At 43.6% G+C, this 14,261-nt stretch overlaps 1 protein-coding gene across 4 annotated transcripts in view; it reads left to right on the top strand.

Annotated features, from left to right (window-relative positions):
- Positions 1-14,261, top strand: part of BCL11B (BCL11 transcription factor B) — a 90,512-nt gene that overhangs the window by 36,518 nt on the left and 39,733 nt on the right. For 2 of the 4 annotated variants that reach the window (XM_058807161.1, XM_058807162.1), the window contains exon 3: positions 5,792-6,007. The exons of the other annotated variants lie outside the window; for them this stretch is intronic. In XM_058807161.1, coding sequence (XP_058663144.1) covers positions 5,792-6,007 — 216 coding nt within the window. The remainder of the gene's footprint in view (positions 1-5,791; positions 6,008-14,261) is intronic. 4 annotated transcript variants of the gene reach the window in all.

Genomic DNA, 14,261 nt, shown 5'->3' with positions numbered 1-14,261 from the left:
CGACTTGTGAGAATTAATGTCTTGGCATGGGGGGAGGAAGGGGGGGAGTTGGGGTACTGTCAAATTTCTGTGCCAGTGCCCCTCACTCACACTCTTTCTCCTCCTTGCTCACCACGTCGTGTTCTTGATCTATGACTCATTTATGCATTATCATTCAAAATTCTTGGGAGAAAGAAATGTATCAATTCAAAGGGAATCCTGGTCTGCCAAAATGAAAAAATCCCTGAGCAAAATACAACAAGAAATCTCTTCCCTGCTCTCCTTCTTCTCTACCTGCTGCAACTTTCGCATTTCCAGCTTGAGCAAAGTTTCAGTCTAAGCATCACAATCAGTGTGGGGAAACCACTCCCAAGGGGCTGTGTGTGTGCTGGGGGGACAGGTGAAACAGGTGAAGGCTGGCGTGCAGGTGTGTCTGCCTGAGTGCTGGACTCTGGGTGTGAGTGTGTGCAGTTTTGTGTCTGCACACCAGGGAGAGGTTCTGCTTTCCTGGGGGATGCCGTGTGTATCTGCCCCTCCCAGGGGCCATTGCTCTGCTGGTTGCTGTTGGAAGTGTTTGTGCTTGTGTGTATTTGGAAGTGTGTCTCTGTGTGTCTCTGTGTGTGTGCTGGTGTGAATTTGCTTCCCAACCCTCTTGGTGTCTGCAAAAAGAGACATGGCAGAGAGACAATAATATCAGGTGGGAACAGTCCACAGGAGAGGGTGCGATGCATGTGAGACAACTTGTTTTAGAAAAAGCTTGGAAAAAAAAAATCTGTTGGAGAGATTAGTGGATGGATTTGTCTATAATTTTTGGAAACCTGCTGCAATGGTTCATGTAAAACTCCCCTCAAAACATCTGCAGTATTTTCCCTGAACATGATGGGCACAGGGCAGGGATGATGCTTCAGCCCGCACTCCATATTTGTAGCTGTACACTGTTTGAACAGATGTTTTTCTTTTTATTGAAAGAGAATTTTTTAATAATGGAGCTGAGCTTTATTCTCTAACCAGCTATTGATTGGATTTTCTGTCACCAGACAGGCACAGAGAAACACAGGCACAGAAAAACTTGGTTTATGCCCTGTTAAGCAGCTCACACGTCTGCCTGTGCACCTGCCTGTCTGCCTGTACATGGACACACACCCAGGCACCCACACAGACCCCTGGCACACACCAGCTACGTGTGGCTGCAGTTCCATGGGACATGAGATGTAAAACCACGTCTCTTAATTTAAGATTGCTTCCCCTGGTCTAAGCCATGATGAGGTGGGACATTTTGAATGCTGCTTTGGCTCCTTCTTTGTGTTTTGCTCAGGGACTTTTCTGCAGATGTGCCAGAGGAGTGTGGTGTTTTTACATACACCATATCATATGGCCAGACATGTCTAGGCTCTGGGAGAGGGGCAACAAAAGGATGCAATTTATGCCTTGATTGTGGCTTTTGTCAGGTTCATCTAGACTTTTCCATTTTCCATCTGGGGTCATGTCCAATTTACCTTATTTTCTTCCTTGCAAGTTTAAAAATAGCAGAGAGAAAAAAGAAAATTACCCTTAGTGGTGCTTTGGAGACAACATCACCTGTGAGCTACTGCCATGTACAGGTTCTGAGGAAATGCTGAGCCTGTTTAATGCACGAGAACAAAATCCTCCTTTACCATCAGCAATGCAGATGTTTTATTTACATGGTGACAGTCCCTGTGCGTGTTTCACACTCATGCTATGTGCAAAACTCTCCGTGCAGAATGAATGCAGAATATATAATTGAGATCTGCAGTGCAGGTGAGTGATTTCCCAGTGCTGACCCAGGAGGAAAATCGAGCCTCACACATCGTGTCAGGGATGTCCAGGCAACACAATGCTGCACGTGTGTGCCTGCTCTCCCCATCCAGATGGGATATTTGCCTCTAAGATTGCACTGCAGTTCTTGTGGTTTGCTTTCCCTTTACTGCTGATTGTGGCTATGCCCTTTGTGGCAGTCAGGGGCTCGCAGGTGTGTTTTCTCTTTGAAAATGTGATGTGGTCGATTTGATGTAGAATTCCAGAGATCAGCTCCACTCTCTTGCCTCTTGCTGTGTGGGCTGAGCAAAATAGTCTCTGCACCACCTTCAGATTCTATCTATCTATCTATCTATCTATCTATCTATCTATCTATCTATCTACTTAATCTATCTCTCTTTTTATCTTTGTTCATTTTGTGTTTGTCTGCTACTTGTAACAGTTAAGTTGAAGAGCCTCCATCTTCATTTTCAGCTTTAAATAGACCCTTTATGGAATAAAAAATACACCTAGGATCCCACAGAGAGGAGATGAAGAGATGAAATGGGAACATGTTCCTAGCAAATACAAGCTGAGTATTTTTGAACACAAGTGCTTTTTTTTCTATAACTATGAAGAGGTATCATGTACCTAATGATGGACCCCTCCTTTTCTCCCTGCTTTTCCTTGAGGCCACTGGATATGATTTCCATCTTCATAATTTTCCACTTGATCTGATTCTGTAGGACTGTCCTGATTAGTAACAAAGAAGTAAACCTTGAAGTGGTAGTAAAGGGGAGGAGAAATCACCTGATTTGACTTTGCTTCTTGGGGCAGACTTAAGTCCCCTGGTCTGGCAACTGCACAATATTTGTCTCTTAGTGCTGGACTTGGGAGTGCTGGTGGTAATCCCTATCATCTGCCATAGTCTCTCTTGGTCCACTCTTCTTCTGCCTTACCAATCCTTATTCTTCTGTAATACCAGGTTAGCAATTTTCAGATTTCCTCAAATTTACATCTGTCCTGGGCAACATCAAATCATAGAATCATAAAACTATGATTTGAGCTCCATGGTTTGAGTTGGAACAGATTCCCCTGATTTGAGCTCCATGGTTTGAGTTGGAACAGATTCCCCTGCCATTGTCAGGGACACCTCAAAGACCCATCCAGCCTGGTCTTGAGCACAGTCCTCTGGGTAATTTGTTCCAGTCTCTCACCACCCTCACAGTAAAGAATTTCTCTCTTAAACCTAATCTACACCTATCTCTGTGAGTTTAATTCCATTGTCCCTTGTCCTATCATCACATATCCTGTAAAAAAACCAACCCCTTGTCAGCTCCTTTCAGGTACTGGAGGGCTGCTAAAAGGTTTCCCCAGAGCGTCTCCTCTCCAGGGTGAGGACATAAAAAAGAACTTCTGAGGGACAGTTTCAGTTCCATCCATTCACTGGCATCTGGTTCATACAGTTCTTCTGGTAAAATTGTTAGATACCTTGTTAAAAGAGATAGCTTTTTTGCCCCCAGTAGCACTGTTGGGAGGCTCCTACAGGATCCCTTTGGCCAAATGGTGAGAAATCTCCTATTTGAGATCTCTATTCCCTTTCCACACTAGAGATGTCATGAGTAAGATCTGGGAGGGCCTTCCTTGGTGAGAGCTTTTTGCATCTTCTTGCACACCTCAGGGCAGTGCAAAATGCATTAAATTCATTGCCAATGCACGTATGGGTTGCACCAAGGCTGGAGAAGAGGCTGTTACTCTCAGGGTAGTGTTGTGTGCCAGGGCCCATGGACCTCGACATTAAAGCCCCGTGCAGTGGAGTCAGGTGATGCATTTGCTGGACTTCATGTAACTCCTTTGTGTGATTATCTCTTTCAAAACCCATAGCAAGGCATCATGATATATAGAGGGCCAAGTGACTGCAAAGCTGTGCCCTTAGTCATGGTGAAACCACAGACACATCTCAGCATAACTTGAGATGTAGCTGCCCTGTGGTTCTACTCTAAATGCCCATTTCAAGCTGATGAATTTCTAAGCAAGGACAAATGCCCAGACAGCTCAACACTGCCAAGCAATTTTTATTGTATTAGGAATATAAGATACAATTGTTAAGTCATCGGAGGGAACCTGTACTATTCTTTCTTTATTCCATGAAAAAAGCAAACATTATTCATATCTGTTACAGTGGCAGTAATGGTACAGCCTGCACACATAGAATCCATGTCCAACATTAGTTTCCTCATGCACAGCACACCGTCTTGCCAGAAATGCAACGTAGGTAGGATCTGGATTGCAGTTATCATACCTGCTTGTATAGTACTTCCAGAGAGATCAAAGAGTTACAAAAGTCAAACAGAGCTCCCAAAATAAAAAAAAAGTCCTTTCTTGTCGCACAAGCCACAGAGATGGCTTCTATTTAAAACCAGTCCTCACAAAACAGCACAAATTTTATCTTCAATGCTTGAAGCTCAAGTATTTACACAGGGAATTTATACTCGTCACTTGTGGTTTTGGCAAAAGCTTCACACAAATGTTTTGCACTGGTGGTCTCTTAGCCATTTAAGATAAACGCCAAAATCAAATGCAGTCCTTGCAGACTGGAGTGCTGGATGCTGTGCCAAGGATGAAGTATCCCCATTTGCCTCACATGTGTAGCTGTCAGATCAGCATGCAGGCCTAGTTTCTGAATAGGGACTCTCAAGGTGGAGAGACTCCCTTGGAAAATGTTGCATGTTTAGGGTCAGAAGGAGCATGGATAAATATTATTCCTTGCTGCCACAGTGTAGGTTCCTTTAGGGTTGGAGGGAACACAGATAAATATTTCTGTTTGCTGCCATGGTGTTTGCATCTATCTGCAAGGTGCACACTCATGCACAGCCAGAGATGCCACCATTTAGTAAGAAAGCATTTGCCAGAAGGTACCCCACAATTAGCACACATATTTCCTGATGTAAATACAGGGGGAAACTGTGGTTTCAGATCTACCACTGTGTGGTAACTGTTGGCAAATGCCAACTTTTTAATGGCAACTACTCCACCACATTTCTTCATGTAGAAACTGGCCTTGATTAGTAGCTACCCTTTAGTTAATAACTTAGTGGCAGGAATAGTTTGAAATGGAGAGGTTGGGATTCCCAATGGATGGAAAGTGGTGCCGTTCACTCAGCTTCCATTTAAAGTCTGCTAATTTGTGCCAGCCAAAAACGTGACTCCTACATGATTCTGTGTGTGTGTGTGTGTGTCTGTATTTGTGCAGGTGTATGCTGATATTTAAGACTTGTATCTTAGTTTTTCAAAGCTACAGAGTTCAGTTTGGACTAGTGCCAGGAAGGGCAAGCACTTCCAGTGGAGCAGGAGAAAACTCTTAAATACAGCTTTTAAATGGCAGGTGATTCCTAGAGGGGTTAAAAATAAATAATAAGGTTGTAGGTTACAATATCATCTTTTAGCTACCAGGAAAAAGGTTGCTCCCTTCCTCGCAGGCTCAGTAGGGAATCAGCCTGCATAATCGGGGCATGCAAAATGCACAACTGGCCGCAACTCAAGCAGGAAGGCAGCACATGGCCGCCAAGGCTTCCTTCTGGGAGCTCGGCTCCTGGCACCTCACTGAAGCCATTTGAGCTCTAAGTCACTGCACTTTGTCCGGGCTGGTGAGTGGAGCCCACTTCAGCAGTGGCTTGGCAGAAAGGCTGCCCAGTTTTGTGTCGGCTCAGTGCATTAACACAGCCATAAAACAATTATCCCCCTTTTGATTTGGTCCCTGAGCAGGCGCTGGTGGCGACGTCCGCCGCCTCTGGCTCTGCTCCGCGCCAGGGCTGGCCATCCCCCACCTTCACCCCGCTCCATGCCCGCACAGGCCCTCAGCCTGGGTTTGCAGGTCCTCCAGGTCTCTTCTTATTCTTCCCCCACCCAGTGTGAGCCCTCAGCCGGCCCCAGAGAGGGGTTCAGAGCAAGCGTGTTGAGCGTTAGGCAGCCAGCCCCCACTTCGCTTGTTTGATGCCTCCTCTGTCCCTTCAAACTTAGATCCGACTGACAGTTTTTTCTATTGTTTTTTCTCCAGGGCCGTCCAGGCCTGCAAACCTGCCGGGGGCTCCCATAGCTGCCTCCTCCCACCCTCACACATCCGTGATCACGTCACCTCTCCGCGCACTGGCCTCCCTCCCGCCCTGCCTTAGCCTGCCCTGCTGTGGTGCACGTGCAGTCTCAGTTGGCGGGACTCAGACTGAGATTCAGACTGAGACGTCAGGCACATTTGGATGTCATTGTCAGTTGTCAGGTAATAGAAATACTTTTTTTTTGTTGCTATCTGAAGGTCAGTAGTGCTGCCAAGTGATGTCGTCTTTGCTGTGGGAGAGCTGCCTTTGCTGGGTCACATGGGGAAGGCAGAGAAAATGCCCTAACCTGCCCTCCCCTCCCACTTCCCTTCCTCCTTCCCTCTCCACCCTGGACGAGGATGGGGAGTGGGAAAGGGCCTGCGACTCCCTCCATTTTCTCATCCCTCCCTTCCTGCCTGCCCACCCTCAGTTTTCACCTGCGGCCACTGCTGGGCCGTTTGTGCCATGTTGTGGAACAAATGTCTGAGACTCCTTGCAGAATGTGACACCCCAGTATCGAGATTTCATCTCTTTAGGCTGTTTATTTTAAGCTTAATTGGATAGCATTTTACATCTGAGGCATTTTTATTTCCTTCTTTTTTGCCCGTCCTCCTCAGTCATTCATATTAAAGGCTCTCCTCCGCATCCATGTGCACGCAGGATGTATGTGCTCCATGCTGTTTTCTCCCTTGCTTTGAGAAAATGCTCCTTGGTAGTTCACCATGCATCCCTGGCCTCTTACCCCATCAGTTTTTCTTTTCCTTTATTCCTTTTGGATGCCTGACTTTTATCACCACAAGGAGGGGAAAGTGAAAATGAAGGCACACCAAGCTAGCCAAAGAGAACACGGACATATTGTCACCAGACCCCATCATTTCAGACCCAGTGATCTCTTTGAAATCAGTGGGTGTTTCTGAGCATGGATCTGTTGCAAGACTCGGTCTATGATGAACTCTGGGCTGGTGAGGTGAAAATGGGGAGGGTTTAAAAGAAAATGCAGATGTTGCAAAATCCACAAATGTTTATGGACTCTCACTGTGGGGGGCCAAATGCCACAGCATTCATTCATGATAATGTGCATGTAGTTTTAATAAGGAGTTCCTGAAATGATGCTGGATAAGTAAAGCGTGAGGACCAAAGGATTCAGAGAGACAGCAATGACTGTCAGGAGTAAAGCCTTTGGGAAATGGCTCCTCATTTCTCCCCTGAAGCTGTCAAAGCTTTGTTGTGCTACCTTTTTCCTTCCACAAGCACTGGTACCACTTGGCTACAGTATGCTGTATCTCATGAGAATGTTCCTGTACATCTCTCATTGATGTAATAAAGTGAGATATAAAGTTTTAAAAGAAATTTAAATTTGTATCTTGGAAACCTTGGGTCTTGAAAGATAAAATGTTCTCAGGAGGAGGCTAAGAGCACTCTGCAGGGTGCTGTGTAGATCCTGGGTGAAGCTCAGGGCACACAGAGAAGGCTCCCTTGCTGCCTGGAAGATGCTCAGCCTACACCCATCCACTTGCACTGGCACACAGGTTTTGATTTTTTAGCAACGTACTGTGTGGTGAGGTGCCATCAGTAAATGCAGGGTCTGGTTACATTTTCTGTCCAAGCTGCTGCATGCGGTGTTGCAGAGGATGCAGTTTTAATGAAATTCTGCTTCATCAGCCTCGGCAGGCTGACCAATGTCGAGACAGGCTCTTGCAAATGGTGAGTGTTGGATCAGAAATTAAGAAAGCTTCACTGCCTCCTCTCCTCCCAGGAACCAGTAAATCAAACTGGAACTGGTCTCATGTTTTGCTGTCTTCTCTGTCTTCACTGGTGTAGTATGCATGTGCATGCCTTCAGGAGGCACACAGTTGTAACACTGAATTGGACACCCCAGTTCCCTCTTGCTTCTGATTGCAGCAGCTAGTGGGAATGGAAGCAAGTACACCTAAAAATGGAAAAGGAAGGAAGGAATAACTTATTGAAGAATGTGGGGAAGGTGAGGCTTTTGTACTTTGTGTACTTGGAGTTCTCACTTTGGAGTTGTGTGCTGTGAGCGTTTGGAATTGCCTGTTTGCTGGGAGAGCGGTGCCAGCTCTGTGGAGAGGGAGACCTGTTATCATGGCTTCCTGTAATTACTGCTGCAGTCTGCCACACTTAGAGAATAGGCTTTATCAAAGTGCATGCTACATGTTTATGACAGTAGTTGGTCAAGGTCTGCTTGAAAGAAACATTTTTTTCCCTTGAAAAAGGAGATTATGTCTACTTAACCCTTTCTTAGCTCCCATAGTATTCACTGTATCTGAGCCTAGGCAAGGGTTGTGCGTTCTTTCTGTCGCCCAAAATGTTTTGTGAAAATGATAGAAAAGTGAGTTCTTTGTGTTGATTAATAACCTAGTGACAATCCCTGCATTGTGCCTTTTTTTAAAATATAGACATTTACAACAGTCACTTGCTCCAGCTTTAGAGATCAGCTTGTCTCTCTGACTTGATTAGCCTTTTATTCTGTCAGCCCTGTTCTTGCTTCTGAGGAATTGGTTACTTCTTTGAACAAAAGCCATCAGCAGTTCCCGCCTCCCCTCATCCTTCATCATTTCTTACCTTTCCTGTTTTTCAGCATTTATTTAATTCAGGACCTGGAGATTTTCCATGCAGTTCTCAAGCAGACTGCTACTGATGGCTTGAAGCTGTAGCTACTCCAAAATCTTTACTGGGCACTCACAAACTGGGCCCTCAAGAGTCCCTCACAGCAGTTTGTGCTGGAGAATCCAAATGTCTGGCTGCTGGTGGGATTTGGGGTACACATGTGTGAAAACTGCATTTGGAAGTCTCCGACCTAGATAAGAGTGATTGTCTGGGATGCTGAGTAGTGTTCAGTCATGCACAGAGGAAGTTGTGCTGCCTCATCCAGACCTGTTAGTGATCTTTAGAAAATGTGCTGCTGATATTTTCAGTCACAGCAAATGGTGCTGGGAGGTCTGTTGGATGTCCACTATGCTGCTCAGCCAGTGCTGATTGTGGTCTTCTCTGTCTTTCTTCAATTCGTGGCGTCCAAGGCACCCCAGGATGAGGAATTTGCAAGTAAAGGTCCATGTTTTTTCATGTGATTTCAAAAAAAATCTCTACCACTGGTTCAATCTCTCTCGGTCTATTTATTTATTTATATATTTTGCCCCAGAAGCTTTTGTCAGTTGAATTGGGTTCTCCCATTCAAATGTTTTTAGTGCCTATTTAATTAGAAGTTGGAATAGAGTAATGAAATTCACAGGGTTATGTAGCTTGGACCTAAAATATGGATGGGCAAAGCATTCATTTTGCTTTACCCCTTGCCAGATTAGGGTGCTTTTTTGAGCCTGCTTTTTATTTCATTTCAATGAATTGCAACTGCTCAGAGTAACTGTAAAACACACACAGGTTTTTTTTTTTTTTGCATAACAGAGACATGCAAATGATTGTTGAGAGACATAATTATGTAAAGAAAAGTATACGTCTGTGTGCATGCACACATACACTGCAATGCTTTTTGTGGGGCTATTTTTTCACAATACATCTTCATAAGGCTCTTTTTATGATGCTGATTTATTAATATTGTACATTAAGGCTTAAATTGTCAAAGCTGCCTAAGAGATTTGGATGCCCATTTCCCATTAAAGTTAACGAGAAACGAGCATTGAAAATCTCAGCACAGAAGTGCATGGCACTTTACAGTGTGTTCTCCAAAGAAAAAAGTCCCTGCCTTGAAGATACTGTGGTGCAAAAGCCCCAGGAAGAGGATCGTAATCAGCATAAGACAAAGGGGATTGTAATGGCACAGAGAATAATTAATCCCCTGTGCCTGCATTCACATATATACCTGGTCCCAATTCTTTGGACCTGGGCCTACAAATGAGGGTTATATATACCCCTGTAAAGATAATTAAATCTGTCCAGTACACATATATTCATCTAAGCAGTGAAACTGCTTCCTTCCCACATGTAGGCTGATGGAAGGAGGTGGAAAGCAATTATGATACTTAGCTGCATGTATAAAAACAGCAAGTGGGCATGGACAGCAGTGATTAATGGACAGGGCTGTGAAATTTAAGGTCTAAAATAGAGGAAGGCATGGGGCCATATCTTGGAAGAGAGCAACAATCTCCTGCTAATTCAAGGAATCAGCTGTGTTAGTCATTAGGACATTCTGAAAATCACAGTCATCTTGTAAAGTTAATATCAATTTACTTGGCTACTGAAATTCTACTTACTGCTTCATTTAACTAGCCTGGTGTTTTCTTGGCAGAGGTTAAGGTGACAGTAAAGATAAAAGCAGTCCCTGTAACTAAATCATAGATTTTAAAAGAATACTTTTTCCTCCATCTATTATATCACCATGTTCATTTTATGTTGGTTTTATAACTGGAGTCAGCCAATGAGAAGAGCCAGATTAGACCACCCTGCTGTAAAAAGCTTGATGCAATTAATACAGTCTGTCTAGAAAGAAGTATTATTTCAAAAAGTTTTATGTTAATGATATGGTATGCACTCGGCACGTTTCTTACTTGAACAAGAAGCAAGCTTTTGTTCACTCCAGCCTGGGTTTTATTAGCACAGGAGGATCAATGGAAAACAAAACAGTAATCAGAGCAGAGAATACAAACTCATCCAGCAAAAACCTTCTAACTCATCATGTCCCAGGAAAATGACTGATACTCTACTCTTCATTTTTTGCTGTGTGGAGTTTCAAAAAAAAGGAAAATAAAAAGAAAAAAAAAGATGCAAAAAAAATTGATTTCTCTTCAGCACTGATGCTTTTTTGAGAGGAGAAAGAGGAATTTGGTATAAGTGTCAGAGGACAGACAAAGATCTACAGTTTCCCTGAGAGCCTTTGTAAATGTATCTTTTCATTTTGCTGCATAAATAAGAGGTTTGCATAAAATACTGGCTAACATTCAGGAGACATGCCCCTATGAGTTGTGTATTTATTTATTTTAGTGAAATATTTAATGCATGCTATAGTAGAATTGACTTTGTGGACAGTACTTACAGAGTGCAGGGATGTGTGAGAGATGTATACACTAAAAAGAGTAATGCATCAGTCTGACTGCACGCATCCATCTTTACACCTATCTATCAATCTCTGTGTTCATTCACCTATCCAAGTATTAAAATCATGTGTGACCTGCTGTCTAGGCAGCTCCCTGTCTCACTAGATATTAAAATCAGATCCAAACTCAAAATAAGGGGATTTAACACAGGCTGTTTTTTTGACTGAATAGTGTGTTTGCCAAGAGGCAGCAAAGAGACCTTAAAATTGCAAAGAGGTGACTAAAATGAGGGTGCTGCATGGGGCAGGGTCGCTGGCACTGAGAGCATGGCTGTGGCTTTCTTCTAGACAGATGGCTGATCACTATAACTTTGTAAGTCCTAATTATGTCAAGTTAAGAACCAGCAGGAGCAATAGTGATATTTAAAGGTTCTTTAAAGCGGATGCTTGCCATTTCCAGACATCCCAGCAAAAAAAGAAAAGCCCTTAATTGCAGTATTAATGGGTGGAACTGAATCTGGTAGTCTTGGTAGGAAAAGGTTCAAGGCAACGTTGCCTGCAGTAAGGACAATGGTTCCAACATTGAGAGAGTTAACTCGATCACATACCACTACACTGAGCCCGAGAGTCTGAACTCTTCAAACGCTCCAAATGGAGAGCTAAATCAAAGAATCCTGTTTCAAATCCATCCAAGATGTTGCTGTTTTTCTCCTCTGACAGGAGAAGCATTTGGAAGTGCAGTTTCTTTCTTTTTTTATAGCTGTCTTAAAAAGGAGTTTGGATGTTTAGCACAGCTGGTGCTCATTACATTATGCACTATCAATAAAATAGCATGTGTAATTAATTTTTAATGCAGTGCTGTATGCAGCGCTTTAAAGCAGTTACTGTATGGGGAGAGCCGACACCGGTCACTGACATCAGAAATATTGAAATAGAGGGCTAGATTTTGCATTTTTAAAGGGTGCATGTGAGAGTGGGGGAAGGGTAATTCCCAGCCAGCAATTCTCTGGCCACAATCAAATTTAAAAATATAGGAACAAGATGGATGAAGGTGATTTTATAATTTGTTTATTGGAACGAATGAATTTTTGTCCTTTTGGAGTTTGCTGAGTGATAGCTGAATTAGGAGAGGTGACTTCAGAATATAGATAAGGACCAAGGGAGCACATAGCAACAGATCTGTATTTGTTAATGCACAAACAGGCTTTGGTGGTATCAGGTGGGAGATGAGGTAAAAAGGGAGCTTATGGAAAAGCAAGGGAAGGACATTTCTGTTCTATCTCATTGAAGAGTTTTTTTTTCCTTTTCATTGCAGGGCTTCTTTATCATGCCTTGTGTCTTCTTGTTCCCATTAGTAATAACCCCATTTTCCCCCCCCTTGCTCCATTAAACATTTGGGAGTACTGGTAGTTTGGAAGGCAGAGAGTAGCTTGGTTACAGAGGCACCACTGATGACATGGTTTTTGCTGCTCTGACAGAAGACCCAAACAAATTAGAGTCTTCTTTTTGCATGGCAGTACTTTCCACCAGACACCAGCATAAGTGAAGATTGCTTTAATTAGGCAGTGTAGGAAAGGTTTGGGCACCACCATGGCTCTCAGCAGCCATTCTGTCCAGAAACACCTTGGTTGACTGAAAGGAGGAGCAGATCTCTTTTTGAAGCTGTAGCATGGTGTGTGTCCGTGCTCAGCAAAGGGATGGGAATGGCTTTCATGCTTCTGCAGCAGAGGAACTGCCAGGGATGGTTTGCAGGATGGGACCAGCCTCTTCCCTGCTGCCGCTGTTCTCCCACCCATTTTCAGAGAGTTAAATGCCTCTTGGTGAACACTTCCTAAAAAGAGAAGAAATCAACTGCAGGAAGAGAAGGAAGGAAGCAATCACCTAAAAAGCAACAAAATTAGGGGTAGTACTTGTCAGGTGCCTTGCTTTTTGGTTGGGCAATGCACCAGCTTCCTAAAGCTGATTTTTTTTTAAATACACGTGCACAAGGCATAAATGTTTGCAATTATTCTTTCTTTCTCTCAGCAAATTGCCATTCATTTGTACATAACATATGCTAAACATACATATGTTTTCACTTGCACAGCCTCACCTGGCATATTCAGGATGGAGTTTCCTCCTGCCCCTTCAGCAGTAGCTTTTTGTCATCACTTTTCTTCTTGCTTTCTGTCAGATTTGTGCGGATGTGTTTGTGTGCCTGAGCCAGGAAGTGAATTGGCCTGTTCAGTTTGTGAGAACAGAGATAAACCTCTCGTGCACAAATATAATGCTCAGTGTCAAAGGAAGTAGGGCAAACTATGGTGTATGGTGTAGGTAGTAGTGATAAGAACTGCTTTTTAGTTCACAAGCCAGAGGGGGAAAAGTGGAGGGAACAACGAGGTGTTGTACATTTTGTAGTGAAATCACTTAATTTTGTTTTATTTGTTTTAGAGGAATTGGATCATTTATTCCTGGGGTGGCTCAGGTTTAAGCCAGAGAACTGCAAAAAAAGTAGCATGTGTCTCTCCAGAGCTAATTCAGAGGACCTCTGCTTTTTTGTTTTCTGAATGCTTCATAAAAATAGATGAAAGGAAGTGTTCTATGCTCAGATGGGATGCTTTATGCTCAGAATGGGATTTGAGTCAAAGAAGGCATGCTGATGCATCTTGTGTGTGCCCCACTGTGTTCCTGTGTTCTGCATGTTGGTCCTCCTTTCTGCTGAGCAGTAAAGAGCTGAGCAACTGTTAGCAACATACCTTTTTATGCTGTTTGCCTTCTTTTGGACAGGCTTTTTCCAAGAATTTTTGCAGTACATACAGAAATCTGGTAGGCTAGTGTATGGTACATGCCTTTGGTATCTTTATTTTCTTCTTGTTTTTGTCTTTAATCAAGCCATTTCTCTGGGCCCCTGTTAATGTAACTCGCCATAGCACAGCCTGGGCAAGCCAGGTTCAATGAGACACTAAAAATTGCACTTGGAAGGAAGCAGGCAAAAATCCCACATAGGAAGGCTTGTATTTTTTATGAATTCAGCTGTATGAGTCAGAGGTCCTGGGACTTCAGGAATGAGGTTAATGCAGGCACTAAGCAAGGAGATGGGGAGGCAGTCACTGGAATTGTGCTATGAAATTGTGCCTTCTAAATGTCTTTGCTATGAACATAAAGGGCCTCTGGTTAGAGAAGAGCTGGTTTGCACAACATACCTGCAGCTTTAATTCTTGTTTAAACCTCACTTGGCTATTTGAAGCCAACTGTAAATGTATTATTTTCAGTACATCCCCTTGGCAATGTGAGAAGAGCATCCCATCCTTCCTGTGTGTCAGGCTGGCTCCTCACATGTCCTGTATTGACCTAGATTATTTCACGTGAGGCAGGGATCTAAACCTGATCTTTACATCTCTTCCATGGCTGCGTGACAAACGTGGAGCTGCCAGGGTGTGCTGTGCCATGCC

This window comes from Ammospiza caudacuta, chromosome 6 (genome assembly GCF_027887145.1).
Source record: "Ammospiza caudacuta isolate bAmmCau1 chromosome 6, bAmmCau1.pri, whole genome shotgun sequence".
In the NCBI taxonomy this organism is placed as follows: Eukaryota; Metazoa; Chordata; class Aves; order Passeriformes; family Passerellidae; genus Ammospiza; species Ammospiza caudacuta.
The sequence above is the reverse complement of the archived record's forward strand: the minus strand, read 5'-3'. Positions and strand labels throughout refer to the sequence as shown.